Below are 17,356 nucleotides of genomic sequence, written 5' to 3'. Positions count from 1 at the left end.
AGTAGTAGAACCACACTGCACACTGCCCTAACCCACCTGGACAAGAGGAATACCTATGTGAGAATGCTGTTCATCGACTACAGCTCGGCATTCAACACCATAGTACCCTCCAAGCTCGCCATCAAGCTCGAGACCCTGGGTCTCGACCCCGCCCTGTGCAACTGGGTACTGGACTTCCTGACGGGCCGCCCCCAGGTGGTGAGGGTAGGCAACAACATCTCCTCCCGCTGATCCTCAACACGGGGGCCCCACAAGGGTGCGTTCTGAGCCCTCTCCTGTACTCCCTGTTCACCCACGACAGCGTGGCCACGCACGCCTCCAACTCAATCATCAAGTTTGCGGACGACACAACAGTGGTAGGCTTGATTACCAACAACGACGAGACGGCCTACAGGGAGGAGGTGAGGGCCCTCGGAGTGTGGTGTCAGGAAAATAACCTCACACTCAACGTCAACAAAACTAAGGAGATGATTGTGGACTTCAGGAAACAGCAGAGGGAACACCCCCCTATCCACATCGATGGAACAGTAGTGGAGAGGGTAGCTAGTTTTAAGTTCCTCGGCATACACATCACAGACAAACTGAATTGCTCCACTCACACTGACAGCGTCGTGAAGAAGGCGCAGCAGCGCCTATTCAACCTCAGGAGGCTGAAGAAATTCGGCTTGTCACCAAAAGCACTCACAAACTTCTACAGATGCACAATCGAGAGCATCCTGGCAGGCTGTATCACCGCCTGGTACGGCAACTGCTCCGCCCTCAACCGTAAGGCTCTCCAGAGGGTAGTGAGGACTGCACAACGCATCACCGGGGCAAACTACCTGCCCTCCAGGACACCTACACCACCCGTTGTTACAGGAAGGCCATAAAGATCATCAAGGACATCAACCACCCGAACCACTGCCTGTTCACCCCGCTATCATCCAGAAGGCGAGGTCAGTACAGGTGCATCAAAGCTGGGACCGAGAGACTGAAAAACAGCTTCTATCTCAAGGCCATCAGACTGTTAAACAGCCACCACTAACATTGAGTGGCTGCTGCCAACACACTGTCATTGACACTGACCCAACTCCAGCCATTTTAATAATGGAAATTAATGGGAAATTATGTAAATATATCACTAGCCACTTTAAACAATGCTACCTTATATAATGTTACTTACCCTACATTATTCATCTCATATGCATATGTATATACTGTACTCTACATTATCGACTGCATCCTTATGTAACACATGTATCACTAGCCACTTTAACTATGCCACTTTGTTTACTTTGTCTACACACTCATCTCATATGTATATACTGTACTCGATACCATCTACTGTATGCTGCTCTGTACCATCACTCATTCATATATCCTTATGTACATGTTCCTTATCCCCTTACACTGTGTATAAGACAGTAGTTTTGGAATTGTTAGTTAGATTACTTGTTGGTTATCACTGCATTGTCGGAACTAGAAGCACAAGCATTTCGCTACACTCGCATTTAACATCTGCTAACCATGTGTATGTGACAAATAAAATTTGATTTGATTTGATTTTGATTTGGTAACGAATGGACAAGGGGACCTGATCCTAGATCAGCTCTACTGTGGTAATGAATGGACAAGGGGGACCTGATCCTAGATCAGCTCTACTGTGGTAACGAATGGACAAGGGGGACCTGATCCTAGATCAGCTCGACTGTGGTAATGAATGGACAAGGGGGACCTGATCCTAGATCAGCTCTACTGTGGTAATGAATGGACAAGGGGGACCTGATCCTAGATCAGCTCTACTGTGGTAATGAATGGACAAGGGGGACCTGATCCTAGATCAGCTCTACTGTGGTAACGAATGGACAAGGGGGACCTGATCCTAGATCAGCTCTACTGTGGTAACGAATGGACAAGGGGGACCTGATCCTAGATCAGCTCTACTGTGGTAATGAATGGACAAGGGGGACCTGATCCTAGATCAGCTCTACTGTGGTAATGAATGGACAAGGGGGACCTGATCCTAGATCTGCTCTACTGTGGTAATGAATGGACAAGGGGGACCTGATCCTAGATCAGCTCTACTGTGGTAATGAATGGACAAGGGGGACCTGATCCTAGATCAGCTCTACTGTGGTAATGAATGGACAAGGGGGACCTGATCCTAGATCAGCTCTACTGTGGTAATGAATGGACAAGGGGGACCTGATCCTAGATCAGCTCTACTGTGGTAATGAATGGACAAGGGGGACCTGATCCTAGATCAGCTCTACTGTGACGCTTTATGGCTTCTGATTTCTGGTCACGTACCCTCTGAGTAGCGTTCAACAGCTTGACAGCTCGTACGGTTCCACAGCTGCTGAACAGCCTCCTCACAGCCCTCTCTGTGTAGTCGCTAGGCAACGGCCCTGCAAACACCACACACATCTCTCTCATACGCTGAGACATCTGGAACACACGACAAGACACGCACATACAAAGTTCATTAAGAGAGATATGACATCAACATGTATACAGTTAGCGCCCCCTATTGGAATATAAAGTCATAACATCCAACAGGACTAGTTCAGTATACAGTTAGCGCCCCCTATTGGAATATAAAGTCATAACATCCAACAGGACTAGTTCAGTATACAGTTAGCGCCCTATTGGAATATAAAGTCATAACATCCAACAGGACTAGTTCAGTATACAGTTAGCGCCCTATTGGAATATAAAGTCATAACATCCAACAGGACTAGTTCAGTATACAGTTAGCGCCCCTATTGGAATATAGTCATAACATCCAAAAGGACTAGTTCAGTATACAGTTAGCGCCCCTATTGGAATATAAAGTCATAACATCCAACAGGACTAGTTCAGTATACAGTTAGCGCCCCTATTGGAATATAGTCATAACATCCAAAAGGACTAGTTCAGTATACAGTTAGCGCCCCTATTGGAATATAGTCATAACATCCAAAAGGACTAGTTCAGTATACAGTTAGCGCCCCCCTATTGGAATATAAAGTCATAACATCAACAGGACTAGTTCAGTATACAGTTAGCGCCCCTATTGGAATATAAATATCATAACATCCAACAGGACTAGTTCAGTATACAGTTCATACTGTTGGTATGATAGTCATAACATCAACAGGACTAGTGATAGATATACAGTTAGACGCCCATACCGTGTTAGGATAGATATGAAGTCATAACAAGTCATTATATGATAGATATGATAGAGGTAGACAGATTCATACCGTGTGGTAGTGATAGATATGATAGAGGTAGACAGATTCATACTGTGTGGTAGTGATAGATATGATAGAGGTAGACAGATTCATACTGTGTGGTAGTGATAGATATGACAGACAGAGAGGTAGACAGATTCATACTGTGTGGTAGTGATAGATATGATAGAGGTAGACAGATTCATACTGTGTGGTAGTGATAGATATGATAGACAGAGAGGTAGACAGATTCATACTGTGTGGTAGTGATAGATATGATAGAGGTAGACAGATTCATACTGTGTGGTAGTGATAGATATGATAGAGGTAGACAGATTCATACTGTGTGGTAGTGATAGATATGACAGACAGAGGTAGACAGATTCATACCGTGTGGTAGTGATAGATATGATAGAGGTAGACAGATTCATACTGTGTGGTAGTGATAGATATGATAGAGGTAGACAGATTCATACTGTGTGGTAGTGATAGATATGATAGACAGAGAGGTAGACAGATTCATACTGTGTGGTAGTGATAGATATGATAGAGGTAGACAGATTCATACTGTGTGGTAGTGATAGATATGATAGAGGTAGACAGATTCATACTGTGTGGTAGTGATAGATATGATAGACAGAGTAGACAGATTCATACTGTGTGGTAGTGATAGATATGATAGACAGAGAGGTAGACAGATTCATACCGTGTGGTAGTGATAGATATGATAGAGGTAGACAGATTCATACCGTGTGGTAGTGATAGATATGATAGACAGAGTAGACAGATTCATACTGTGTGGTAGTGATAGATATGACAGACAGAGAGGTAGACAGATTCATACTGTGTGGTAGTGATAGATATGATAGAGGTAGACAGATTCATACCGTGTGGTAGTGATAGATATGATAGAGGTAGACAGATTCATACCGTGTGGTAGTGATAGATATGATAGAGGTAGACAGATTCATACCGTGTGGTAGTGATAGATATGATAGAGGTAGACAGATTCATACCGTGTGGTAGTGATAGATATGATAGAGGTAGACAGATTCATACTGTGTGGTAGTGATAGATATGATAGAGGTAGACAGATTCATACCGTGTGGTAGTGATAGATATGATAGAGGTAGACAGATTCATACCATGTGGTAGTGATAGATATGATAGAGGTAGACAGATTCATACTGTGTGGTAGTGATAGATATGATAGAGGTAGACAGATTCATACTGTGTGGTAGTGATAGATATGATAGAGGTAGACAGATTCATACCGTGTGGTAGTGATAGATATGATAGAGGTAGACAGATTCATACCGTGTGGTAGTGATAGATATGATAGAGGTAGACAGATTCATACTGTGTGGTAGTGATAGATATGATAGAGGTAGACAGATTCATACTGTGTGGTAGTGATAGATATGATAGAGGTAGACAGATTCATACTGTGTGGTAGTGATAGATATGATAGAGGTAGACAGATTCATACTGTGTGGTAGTGATAGATATGATAGAGGTAGACAGATTCATACCGTGTGGTAGTGATAGATATGATAGAGGTAGACAGATTCATACTGTGTGGTAGTGATAGATATGATAGAGGTAGACAGATTCATACTGTGTGGTAGTGATAGATATGATAGAGGTAGACAGATTCATACTGTGTGGTAGTGATAGATATGATAGAGGTAGACAGATTCATACTGTGTGGTAGTGATAGATATGACAGACAGAGAGGTAGACAGATTCATACTGTGTGGTAGTGATAGATATGATAGAGGTAGACAGATTCATACTGTGTGGTAGTGATAGATATGATAGAGGTAGACAGATTCATACCGTGTGGTAGTGATAGATATGATAGAGGTAGACAGATTCATACTGTGTGGTAGTGATAGATATGATAGAGGTAGACAGATTCATACTGTGTGGTAGTGATAGATATGATAGAGGTAGACAGATTCATACTGTGTGGTAGTGATAGATATGACAGACAGAGAGGTAGACAGATTCATACCGTGTGGTAGTGATAGATATGATAGAGGTAGACAGATTCATACTGTGTGGTAGTGATAGATATGACAGACAGAGAGGTAGACAGATTCATACTGTGTGGTAGTGATAGATATGATAGAGGTAGACAGATTCATACTGTGTGGTAGTGATAGATATGATAGAGGTAGACAGATTCATACTGTGTGGTAGTGATAGATATGATAGAGGTAGACAGATTCATACTGTGTGGTAGTGATAGATATGATAGAGGTAGACAGATTCATACTGTGTGGTAGTGATAGATATGATAGACAGAGAGGTAGACAGATTCATACTGTGTGGTAGTGATAGATATGATAGAGGTAGACAGATTCATACTGTGTGGTAGTGATAGATATGATAGAGGTAGACAGATTCATACTGTGTGGTAGTGATAGATATGATAGAGGTAGACAGATTCATACTGTGTGGTAGTGATAGATATGATAGAGGTAGACAGATTCATACTGTGTGGTAGTGATAGATATGACAGACAGAGGTAGACAGATTCATACCGTGTGGTAGTGCTGGTCAGTAGAGATCATAGCCTTCAGATGGTCAGAGAAGGAAGACAACTGGACAACGCTGAACGAGTGAGAGTCTAGTCCTCTTTTAAAGGAAGACAAGACCTGGAGGAGAGAATGAGGGATAGTTAGGGTGGAGGGTTTAGGAGGTAGGGTGGAGGGTTGGAGGTAGGGTGGAGGGTTTAGGAGGTAGGGTGGAGGGTTTAGGAGGTAGGGTGGAGGGTTTAGGAGGTAGGGTGGAGGGTTTAGGAGGTGGGTTGGAGGTTAGGCGGGTTAGGCTACTTTTTCAAACTGTTCCCCAGTGGGAATCGAACCCACAACCCTGGTGTGTTGCAAGTGCCATGCTCTACCAACTGAGCTCCATGGGAGCCCCTTACCCATCACGCGTCTCACCTCTCTGTCTGAGCTGTGCCACTGCTGATTGGACAGATCCAGGGTGTTGTCAGCACGCTTCCCTATAAACACAGCTGATTGGCCAGAACTCTTCAGGGCCTCGGCGAACCTGAGAGAGCTACAGTAGTGTTGTTACTACGAGAGAGAAATGAGAGACACACTCAAACCTGAGAGAGCTACAGCAGTGTTGTTACTACGAGAGAGAAATGAGAGACACACTCAAACCTGAGAGAGCTACAGTAGTGTTGTTACTACGAGAGAGAAATGAGAGACACACTCAAACCTGAGAGAGCTACAGCAGTGTTGTTACTACGAGAGAGAAATGAGAGACACACTCAAACCTGAGAGAGCTACAGCAGTGTTGTTACTACGAGAGAGAAATGAGAGACACTCAAACCTGAGAGAGCTACAGCAGTGTTGTTACTACGAGAGAGAAATGAGACACTCAAACCTGAGAGAGCTACAGTAGTGTTGTTACTACGAGAGAGAAATGAGACACACTCAAACCTGAGAGAGCTACAGTAGTGTTGTTACTACGAGAGAGAAATGAGACACACTAAAACCTGAGAGAGCTACAGTAGTGTTGTTACTACGAGAGAGAAATGAGACACACTCAAACCTGAGAGAGCTACAGTAGTGTTGTTACTACGAGAGAGAAATGAGAGACACACTAAAACCTGAGAGAGCTACAGTAGTGTTGTTACTACGAGAGAGAAATGAGACACACTCAAACCTGAGAGAGCTACAGCAGTGTTGTTACTACGAGAGAGAAATGAGAGACACTCAAACCTGAGAGAGCTACAGCAGTGTTGTTACTACGAGAGAGAAATGAGACACTCAAACCTGAGAGAGCTACAGTAGTGTTGTTACTACGAGAGAGAAATGAGACACACTCAAACCTGAGAGAGCTACAGTAGTGTTGTTACTACGAGAGAGAAATGAGACACACTCAAACCTGAGAGAGCTACAGTAGTGTTGTTACTACGAGAGAGAAATGAGAGACACACTCAAACCTGAGAGAGCTACAGTAGTGTTGTTACTACGAGAGAGAAATGAGAGACACACTCAAACCTGAGAGAGCTACAGTAGTGTTGTTACTACGAGAGAGAAATGAGAGACACACTCAAACCTGAGAGAGCTACAGCAGTGTTGTTACTACGAGAGAGAAATGAGAGACACTCAAGGAGCTCAGATGCTCAGATCCTTTAATAACCATTTACACAGACGAGCTCTTCATCACCCTTTTCCAGGTGTTCTACTCCCCTAGCCAGCACCTCTCCTAAACAGGTGTTCTACTCCCCTAGCCAGCACCTCTCCTAAACAGGTGTTCTACTCCCCTAGCCAGCACCTCTCCTAAACAGGTGTTCTACTCTGCTAGCCAGCACCTCTCCTAAACAGGTGTTCTCCTCCCCTAGCCAGCACCTCTCCTAAACAGGTGTTCTACTCCTAGCCAGCACCTCTCCTAAACAGGTGTTCTACTCTGCTAGCCAGCACCTCTCCTAAACAGGTGTTCTACTCCCCTAGCCAGCACCTCTCCTAAACAGGTGTTCTACTCTGCCAGCCAGCACCTCTCCTAAACAGGTGTTCTACTCCCCTAGCCAGCACCTCTCCTAAACAGGTGTTCTACTCCCTAGCCAGCACCTCTCCTAAACAGGTGTTCTACTCCCTAGCCAGCACCTCTCCTAAACAGGTGTTCTCCTCCCCTAGCCAGCACCTCTCCTAAACAGGTGTTCTCCTCCCCTAGCCAGCACCTCTCCTAAACAGGTGTTCTACTCCCAGCCAGCACCTCTCCTAAACAGGTGTTCTACTCCCACCTCTCCTAAACAGCCAGCACACTCTCCTAAACAGGTGTTCTACTCTGCTAGCCAGCACCTCTCCTAAACAGGTGTTCTACTCCCTAGCCAGCACCTCTCCTAAACAGGTGTTCTACTGCCTAGCCAGCACCTCTCCTAAACAGGTGTTCTACCTAGCCAGCACCTCTCCTAAACAGGTGTTCTCCTCTGCTAGCCAGCACCTCTCCTAAACAGGTGTTCTCTCCCTAGCCAGCACCTCTCCTAAACAGGTGTTCTACTCTGCCAGCCAGCACCTCTCCTAAACAGGTGTTCTACTCTGCTAGCCAGCACCTCTCCTAAACAGGTGTTCTACTCTGCTAGCCAGCACCTCTCCTAAACAGGTGTTCTACTCTGCTAGCCAGCACCTCTCCTAAACAGGTGTTCTACTCTGCTAGCCAGCACCTCTCCTAAACAGGTGTTCTACTCCCCTAGCCAGCACCTCTCTAAACAGGTGTTCTACTCCCTAGCCAGCACCTCTCCTAAACAGGTGTTCTACTCCCTAGCCAGCACCTCTCCTAAACAGGTGTTCTCCTCCCTAGCCAGCACCTCTCTAAACAGGTGTTCTACTCCGCTAGCCAGCACCTCTCCTAAACAGGTGTTCTCCTCCCTAGCCAGCACCTCTCCTAAACAGGTGTTCTACTCCCCTAGCCAGCACCTCTCCTAAACAGGTGTTCTACTCCCTAGCCAGCACCTCTCCTAAACAGGTGTTCTACTCCCATAGCCAGCACCTCTCCTAAACAGGTGTTCTACTCCCCTAGCCAGCACCTCTCCTAAACAGGTGTGTTTATTTCGCCTCCAGGCTAATACAAGAGGAACCACATATGGAAAAGAGGGGAAGGGTTTGTTGGTCGTACCTGTTGTTGTTGTTGTGTGTAGATGTTGCTCTGTTGACAGGAGGCTGGTACATGGTAGGACTCCAACCCCACAGCTCTTTACAATACAGCTCCACTACCTGATACAGAACACACACTGATTACTCAGCCTGGGAGTCTGTGTGTGTACCTATCGTGGTCCAGTGTGTGTGTGTGTCGTGGTCCAGTATGTGTGTGTCGTGGTCCAGTGTGTGTGTGTGTCGTGGTCCAGTGTGTGTGTGTGTCGTGGTCCAGTGTGTGTGTATCGTGGTCCAGTGTGTGTGTCATACCTGTCGTGGTCCAGTGTGTGTGTCGTACCTGTCGTGGACCAGTGTGTATGAAGTACTGGGCCAGTTCCAGGGCAGCCTGGGCGTCCTCTGTGGGGTCATGACCTTTCCTCTCCTCCGTCTGGATCTGCTTCCTGTGGGTCACAAACATAAGAGTTGGGTGAAGTTGCCCCTAGACACTGATCTTGGGTCAGTTCAGCATTGTCCTCAACTAATGGGTAAGGTTAGGATTAGGGGAGGGGGAAGCTGATCCTAGATCTGTACCTATAGGGGAACCCCCACTAATAGTTAAGGTTAGGATTAGGGAGGGGAAGCTGATCCTAGATCTGCACCTAGGGGAAAACCCCCAGAGCAGAAACACACACAAACACCATGCTGCAGTTCCTACCTATTATGAAGCACAGCGGTGTGTTGTTAGTGTGTGTCGTCAGTGTGTGTGTGTGTGTGTGTCGTCAGTGTGTGTGTGTGTGTGTGTCAGTGTGTGTGTGTGTGTCGTCAGTGTGTGTGTGTGTGTGTGTGTCAGTGTGTGTGTGTTGTCAGTGTGTGTGTGTGTGTGTGTGTGTGGTCAGTGTGTGTGTGTTGTCAGTGTGTGTGTGTGTGTGGTCAGTGTGTGTGTGGTCAGTGTGTGTGTTGTCAGTGTGTGTCGTCAGCGTGTTGTCAGTGTGTGTCGTCAGCGTGTTGTCAGTGTGTGTCGTCAGTGTGTTGTCAGTGTGTGTGTTGTCTCTGTGTGTGTGTGTGTGTGTGTGTGTGTGTGTGTGTGTGTGTGTGTGTGTGTGTGTTGTCAGTGTGTGTCGTCAGCGTGTGTGTGTGTTGTCAGTGTGTGTCGTCAGTGTGTGTGTGTGTGTTGTCAGTGTGTGTGTGTTGTGAACTCACTTGAGCACGGTCTCAGCCAGCACCTTGAGTTTAAACCTCCGTCCAAACTCTCTCCTGTACAGCAGGGAGGTGTCAATCACATGGGGGTGGATCAGCTGGGAGGAGACAACACAACAGGTCACAGGTCAGGGGCTTAGAGGTCAGGGGTCAGCTGAGACAACAGGTCACAGATGAGGGGTTTTGAGGTCAGGGGTCAGCTGAGACGAGACAACAGGTCACAGATGAGAGGTTTTGAGGTCAGGGGTCAGCTGAGATGAGACAACAGGTCACAGATGAGGGGTTTTGAGGTCAGGGGTCAGCTGACGCGAGACAACAGGTCACAGATGAGGGGTTTTGAGGTCAGGGGTCAGCTGAGACGAGACTACAGGTCACAGATGAGGGGTTGAGGTCAGGGGTCAGCTGAGACGAGACAACAGGTCACAGATGAGGGGTTTTGAGGTCAGGGGTCAGCTGACGCGAGACAACAGGTCACAGATCAGGGGTTTTGAGGTCAGGGGTCAGCTGAGACGAGACAACAGGTCACAGATGAGAGGTTTTGAGGTCAGGGGTCAGCTGAGACGAGACAACAGGTCACAGATGAGGGGTTTTGAGGTCAGGGGTCAGCTGAGACGAGACAACAGGTCACAGATGAGGGGTTTTGAGGTCAGGGGTCAGCTGACGCGAGACAACAGGTCACAGATGAGGGGTTTTGAGGTCAGGGGTCAGCTGAGACGAGACAACAGGTCACAGATGAGGGGTTTTGAGGTCAGGGGTCAGCTGACGCGAGACAACAGGTCACAGATCAGGGGTTTTGAGGTCAGGGGTCAGCTGAGACGAGACCGGATCTAATACAGTAGCAAAACGCTTTTCAATGGAAAACAAAAAACAAGGGTTTCTTATTTGACAAATTCAGTTCGGTCCTTCCTCGTTTTGGCCCGTTAAGTTCCCAGTGAATATGACCTATATATTCCAGATAGAAATTAATAGATTTGACATGATTCCTATTCTACCTGACAGTCATATCTGTTCTACAACATACATTTCTATCTGAACGTTCTGTAATGTTATATTCTCCTGAACAGGCCTCGGGCATTGCTTCAAGTTGCCATTGCAACCACTATCGTCATGGCTACGTTGGTAAAACCACGGCGACTCACGTTCAGGGCCACGAGGTCGTTCTCAAGGGAGTGGCCAACCAGGACCGCGTCCCGGGGCAACACTTTCTTGAGCTTTGATTGGACTTCTCTCAGGGTGGTGGTGATTGGCTGCAGCATTGCACGGGTGATACCAGAGAACCTATCAGGGGAGAGGAGAGGTTACGTACAGATATTGAGAAGCAAACATGCACACACACACACACACACACACACACACACACACAGTCCGCTTACTGTGTAAGGTAGTGTAGGATGCGGTTGGGAGGTTTGACCAGCTCGTCCAGAACACAGCTCCCTCTGCTGTCTACTAGAGAGATGCGTGTCAGCTCGTTGCCACATTCTGTCAGACACTACACACACACACACACACACACACACACACACACACACACACACACACACACACACACACACACACACACACACACACACACACACACACACACACACACACACACACACACACACACACACACACACACACGTTAGACACCGAGCAATAACTAGAGAACAAAATGGAGGTTTCATCTACTGTTAATCAAATCTATGAATGATATGACATGAATATGGGATGTCACAATGAATGGCACCCTATTCCCTATATATACTGCACTACTTTGAACCAGAGCCCTATGGCACCCTATTCCCTATATATAGTGCACTACTTTGAACCAGAGCCCTATGGCACCCTATTCCCTATATATAGTGCACTACTTTGAACCAGAGCCCTATGGCACCCTATTCCCTATATATAGTGCACTACTTTGAACCAGAGCCCTATGGCACCCTATTCCCTATATATAGTGCACTACTTTGAACCAGAGCCCTATGGCACCCTATTCCCTATATATAGTGCACTACTTTGAACCAGAGCCCTATGGCACCCTATTCCCTATATATAGTGCACTACTTTGAACCAGAGCCCTATGGCACCCTATTCCCTATATATAGTGCACTACTTTGAACCAGAGCCCTATGGCACCCTATTCCCTATATATAGTGCACTACTTTGAACCAGAGCCCTATGGCACCCTATTCCCTATATAGTGCACTACTTTGAACCAGAGCCCTATGGCACCCTATTCCCTATATATAGTGCACTACTTTGAACCAGAGCCCAGTCGTGTCCTCACCATCTCACAGTCCAGCCCATAGAGAGGACTACTGTCAGTCACACAGTCGTCACTGTCTGTACACACAAACCCCTCACTGCCAGGCATACCTGGAAAACACACCAGAGAGAGACATGAGAGAGAGAGAGAGACATGCGAGAGATCTGAGTGAGTGTCCAGTGTGTGTGAGTGTCCAGTGTGTGAGTGTCCAGTGTGTGTGTGTGTGAGTGTCCAGTGTGTGTGTGTGTGAGTGTCCAGTGTGTGTGTGTGTGTGTGTGTGTGAGTGTCCAGTGTGTGAGTGTCCAGTGTGTGTGTGTGTGAGTGTCCAGTGTGTGAGTGTCCAGTGTGTGTGTGTGAGTGTACAGTGTGTGTGAGTGAGTGTCCAGTGTGTGTGTGTGAGTGTCCAGTGTGAGTGTCCAGTGTGTGTGTGAGTGTCCAGTGTGTGTGTGAGTGTCCAGTGTGTGTGTGTGTGTCCAGTGTGTGTGTGTGTGTGTGTGTGTGTGTGAGTGTCCAGTGTGTGTGTGAGTGTCCAGTGTGTGTGTGTGAGTGTCCAGTGTGTGTGTGTGAGTGTACAGTGTGTGTGAGTGTCCAGTGTGTGTGTGTGAGTGTCCAGTGTGTGTGAGTGTACAGTGTGTGTGTGTGAGTGTCCAGTGTGTGTGTGAGTGTCCAGTGTGTGTGTGTGTGTCCAGTGTGTGTGTGTGTGTGTGTGTGTGAGTGTCCAGTGTGTGTGTGAGTGTCCAGTGTGTGTGTGTGAGTGTCCGGTGTGTGTGAGTGTCCAGTGTGTGTGTGGAGTGTCCAGTGTGTGTGTGTGTGTCCAGTGTGTGTGTGTCCAGTGTGTGAGTGTCCAGTGTGTGTGTGTGTGAGTGTCCAGTGTGTGTGTGTGTGTCCAGTGTGTGTGTGTGAGTGTCCAGTGTGTGTGAGTGTCCAGTGTGTGTGTGTGAGTGTCCAGTGTGTGTGTGTGAGTGTCCAGTGTGTGTGTGAGTGTCCAGTGTGTGTGTGAGTGTCCAGTGTGTGTGTGTGAGTGTCCAGTGTGTGTGTGAGTGTCCAGTGTGTGTGTGAGTGTCCAGTGTGTGTGTGTGAGTGTCCAGTGTGTGTGTGTGTGTGAGTGTCCAGTGTGTGAGTGTCCAGTGTGTGAGTGTCCAGTGTGTGTGTGTGTGAGTGTCCAGTGTGTGTGTGTGTGTGTGTCCAGTGTGTGTGTGTGAGTGTCCAGTGTGTGTGTGTGAGTGTCCAGTGTGTGTGTGAGTGTCCAGTGTGTGTGTGAGTGTCCAGTGTGTGTGTGTGAGTGTCCAGTGTGTGAGTGTCCAGTGTGTGAGTGTCCAGTGTGTGTGTGTGTGTGTCCAGTGTGTGAGTGTCCAGTGTGTGAGTGTCCAGTGTGTGTGTGTGTGAGTGTCCAGTGTGTGTGTGTGTGTGTGTGTGTGTGTGTGAGTGTCCGTGTGAGTGTCCAGTGTGTGTGTGTGTGTGTGTGTGAGTGTCCAGTGTGTGTGTGTGTGAGTGTCCAGTGTGTGTGTGTGAGTGTCCAGTGTGTGTGTGAGTGTCCAGTGTGTGTGTGAGTGTCCAGTGTGTGTGTGAGTGTCCAGTGTGTGTGTGGGTGTGTGTGTGTGAGTGTCCAGTGTGTGTGTGAGTGTCCAGTGAGTGTGTGTGTGTCCAGTGTGTGTGTGTGAGTGTCCAGTGTGTGTGTGTGAGTGTCCAGTGTGTGTGTGAGTGTCCAGTGTGTGTGTGAGTGTCCAGTGTGTGTGTGTGTGAGTGTCCAGTGTGTGAGTGTGAGTGTCCAGTGTGTGAGTGTCCAGTGTGTGAGTGTCCAGTGTGTGTGTGTGTGTGTCCAGTGTGTGAGTGTCCAGTGTGTGAGTGTCCAGTGTGTGTGTGTGTGAGTGTCCAGTGTGTGTGTGTGTGTGTGTGTGAGTGTCCGTGTGAGTGTCCAGTGTGTGTGTGTGTGTGTGTGTGAGTGTCCAGTGTGTGTGTGTGAGTGTCCAGTGTGTGTGTGTGTGTGTGAGTGTCCTGTGTGTGTGTGAGTGTCCGTGTGAGTGTCCAGTGTGTGTGTGTGTGTGTGTGTGTGAGTGTCCAGTGTGTGTGTGTGAGTGTCCAGTGTGTGTGTGTGAGTGTCCAGTGTGTGTGAGTGTCCAGTGTGTGTGTGTGAGTGTCCAGTGTGTGTGTGTGAGTGTACAGTGTGTGTGTGAGTGTCCAGTGTGTGTGTGTGAGTGTCCAGTGTGTGTGTACAGTGTGTGTGTGTGAGTGTACAGTGTGTGTGTGTGTGTGTGTGTGTGTGTGTGTGTGTGTGTGTGTGTGTGTGTGTGTGTGTGTGTGTGTGTGTGTGTGTGTGTGTGTGTACAGTGTGTACAGTGTGTGTGTGTGTGTACAGTGTGTGGGTGTGTGTGAGTGTACAGTGTGTGTGTGTGTGTGTGAGTGTACAGTGTGTGTGTCTCACCGCGGACAGGGAAGTGTTCCTTGATCATCTCCTCCTGGGTGAGGAGGTATCCAGTCAGCCCTCTGGTCTCCAGACCAAACTTCCTGATCACTGGGTGCCACTGCAGACCTACACACACACGCACACACACGCACAGGTACAAAACACACTCCGGAAATCAACATCCTAACAAATAGACCAAGAGGAAATTCCTCCTTGTGCCGAGAGTGGCAGATGTTTAAGTCTCAGGCAGGGCTACCCATACATACCTCCCTCAGGCAGGGCTACCCATACATACCTCCCTCTGGCAGGGCTACCCATACATACCTCCCTCAGGCAGGGCTACCCATACATACCTCCCTCTGGCAGGGCTACCCATACATACCTCCCTCTGGCAGGGCTACCCATACATACCTCCCTCAGGCAGGGCTACCCATACATACCTCCCTCAGGCAGGGCTACCCATACATACCTCCCTCTGGCAGGGCTACCCATACATACCTCCCTCAGGCAGGGCTACCCATACATACCTCCCTCTGGCAGGGCTACCCATACATACCTCCCTCAGGCAGGGCTACCCATACATACCTCCCTCTGGCTGAGCTACCCATACATACCTCCCTCAGGCAGGGCTACCCATACATACCTCCCTCAGGCAGGGCTACCCATACATACCTCCCTCAGGCAGGGCTACCCATACATACCTCCCTCAGGCAGGGCTACCCATACATACCTCCCTCAGGCAGGGCTACCCATACATACCTCCCTCTGGCTGAGCTACCCATACATACCTCCCTCTGGCTGAGCTACCCATACATACCTCCCTCTGGCTGAGCTACCCATACATACCTCCCTCTGGCTGAGCTACCCATACATACCTCCCTCTGGCTGAGCTACCCATACATACCTCCCTCTGGCTGAGCTACCCATACATACCTCCCTCAGGCTGAGCTACCCATACATACCTCCCTCTGGCTGAGCTACCCATACATACCTCCCTCAGGCAGGGCTACCCATACATACCTCCCTCTGGCTGAGCGCTCTTCTGGTCTCCTAACGCATCGGTAGGACTGTTGTTGACAACTTCACTGCTAAATATTTCAGAAACCATGTTGCCAGGCGATGGAGTATAACTGTGTCTCTGAGGTCAGAGGGGGGGGAATGTCACGGTGGAATCTTATGCAATATGACTGACATAGTCCGTGTCCCAGATGTCACCCTGTTCCCTACATAGTGCACTACTTTCTGACCCATACGGTTGTGGTCAAAGGTAGTGCACTATGTAGGGAATAGGATGCCATAGGGTCAGGTCAAAGGTAGTGCACTATGTAGGGAATAGGGTGCCATTTGGTCCTTGACTTACAGAGGTGTACTTGGTGCGGAGGTGTTTAAAGTGCAGGTAGTGTCTGTAGAAGTGGGCCTGGCTCAGTCCTTCTAGAAGGATCACGTTCACCCCTGACACATTCTTCTGGTGGTGGAGGCGACACCAACTGAAACAGGTACAAGACAATAATACTGATGTTGTCACTTATCCATCCACATGTCCACCACATATCCATAATGTTGTTGTTGTTGCTGTCGTGGTGTGACGTCCATCTCTATGGAGTAGTGTTATTGCCTCGAGAGTCTAGACTCTGATCTAAAAATAAGTTGAGGTGTTTGTTGTTGTTATTGTTGTTGTTGTAGCTAGCTAGCTAACATACCTGGGTTGTTTCAGCCCACCGGTGTTCCCCAGAGCAGCAAACTGAAGCAGTTCCGTCAGATCTTTCAACGTGACCGGTTCCTGGAGACGGTCAAACGGCAGAGAGAGCCGCGGGGGTCGGGAACCGGAACGGTGCTCAGACTCTGGAACTCGGTTACCATCTGTCTCTTTCACTCTTTTACTGCTCTCTGGTGTTGGGGAAGATTCCCTCTTTCTCTTGAGACAGACTTGTGGCTCCATGTGCTTACGGGGAGACTCAGGTTGAACGAAGGAAGGTTGTAGCTCTGAGAGCAAGTTCTCCTGAACGGCAGCAGCTGTGTTGGTTGGCTCGTTGTTGTGACTCAAACTGGACATGGATCCGAGTGAAGACAGTCAATTATTATTATAGAGTCAATTATATCAGGCTAGCTTTGTCTACTTTTGGAAAATATCAAGTTATTTCAGAATAGGACAGTTCGTTTAGCTGGCTACTTTATTAATCCTGCTCTTATGGATCAAACCCTGAATCAGTCAACGGAGTTTTCAGAAGATACATCTAGCGATCATATCCTAGCAACAGTCCCAACCGTGATAAAATACCATGACATTTTCTTTCATCATTTATTTAATAAGTCTTCTTTGTGTCGTTGACTTGTCCGTTTTTTTTTTTTTTTACTGGGGATCAAACTCTACACTACTGCATCTCGACTCGGTCGACGAGAAATGATCGTGACTTGTTTTATTGACAAAACCACAACAAATCATATACATACGCAAACAATAAAAATACAGTAAAGCATGTCCGAAATCTACCAACAAGTTACAGTGTGACTAAGTGCAAATAAAGATCAATACCTCGTAGTGGGGTTGAATCTGTTTTGTGGAGATTTCCTGCGTCGCCTCACACGTTTCCAGGTTTCCATGCTGCTGATCGATCATCGCTTCCTGCTCGATTCGTTTTCCCTTTCAGCCCAAACCAGTCGAGCGCAGCATCACCGATTCGTTTTCCCTTTCAGCCCAAACCAGTCGAGCGCAGCA

The 17,356-nt window shown here is 47.7% G+C and overlaps 1 protein-coding gene and 2 long non-coding RNA genes across 35 annotated transcripts; 1 reads left to right on the top strand and 2 right to left on the bottom strand.

Moving 5' to 3' along the window:
• Positions 1–1,585: 1,585 nt before the first annotated feature.
• LOC127925579 (RNA exonuclease 5-like) lies at positions 1,586–15,235 on the bottom strand. The gene is made up of 11 exons (XM_052510555.1): positions 15,226–15,235; positions 14,659–14,766; positions 12,258–12,346; positions 11,359–11,474; positions 11,125–11,263; positions 9,989–10,083; positions 9,147–9,249; positions 8,832–8,929; positions 6,146–6,263; positions 5,744–5,857; positions 1,586–2,427 (listed from the first exon to the last, which is right to left on the bottom strand). Exons 2-11 carry the CDS (start codon positions 14,684–14,686, stop codon positions 2,191–2,193), a joined length of 1,137 nt encoding a protein of 378 aa, XP_052366515.1. The 5' UTR covers positions 14,687–14,766; positions 15,226–15,235; the 3' UTR covers positions 1,586–2,190.
• On the top strand, positions 6,270–8,831 carry LOC127925581 (uncharacterized). Of its 5 annotated transcripts, none has more exons than XR_008121494.1 (4): positions 6,270–7,580; positions 7,616–7,763; positions 7,836–7,909; positions 8,756–8,831. It is a non-coding gene; the product is annotated as an uncharacterized LOC127925581 (long non-coding RNA). The 5 variants fall into 5 exon arrangements; XR_008121496.1 differs by lacking the exon at positions 8,756–8,831 and adding an exon at positions 8,536–8,578 and having other exon boundaries at positions 7,616–7,689; positions 7,873–7,909; XR_008121495.1 differs by lacking the exon at positions 8,756–8,831 and adding an exon at positions 8,356–8,421 and having other exon boundaries at positions 7,616–7,689.
• On the bottom strand, positions 14,775–17,241 carry LOC127925580 (uncharacterized). Of its 29 annotated transcripts, none has more exons than XR_008121459.1 (7): positions 17,174–17,241; positions 16,341–16,685; positions 16,001–16,127; positions 15,632–15,778; positions 15,255–15,573; positions 15,081–15,167; positions 14,775–15,022 (listed from the first exon to the last, which is right to left on the bottom strand). It is a non-coding gene; the product is annotated as an uncharacterized LOC127925580 (long non-coding RNA). The 29 variants fall into 29 exon arrangements; XR_008121465.1 differs by having other exon boundaries at positions 14,775–14,993; positions 15,139–15,167; XR_008121468.1 differs by having other exon boundaries at positions 14,775–14,935; positions 15,139–15,167.
• Positions 17,242–17,356: the final 115 nt, after the last annotated feature.

The sequence above is a fragment of the Oncorhynchus keta genome, unplaced genomic scaffold (assembly GCF_023373465.1).
Source record: "Oncorhynchus keta strain PuntledgeMale-10-30-2019 unplaced genomic scaffold, Oket_V2 Un_contig_5888_pilon_pilon, whole genome shotgun sequence".
NCBI classification, from domain to species: Eukaryota; Metazoa; Chordata; class Actinopteri; order Salmoniformes; family Salmonidae; genus Oncorhynchus; species Oncorhynchus keta.
Note: the sequence above shows the minus strand (reverse complement) of the source record. Positions and strands in the feature narration are given on the sequence as shown.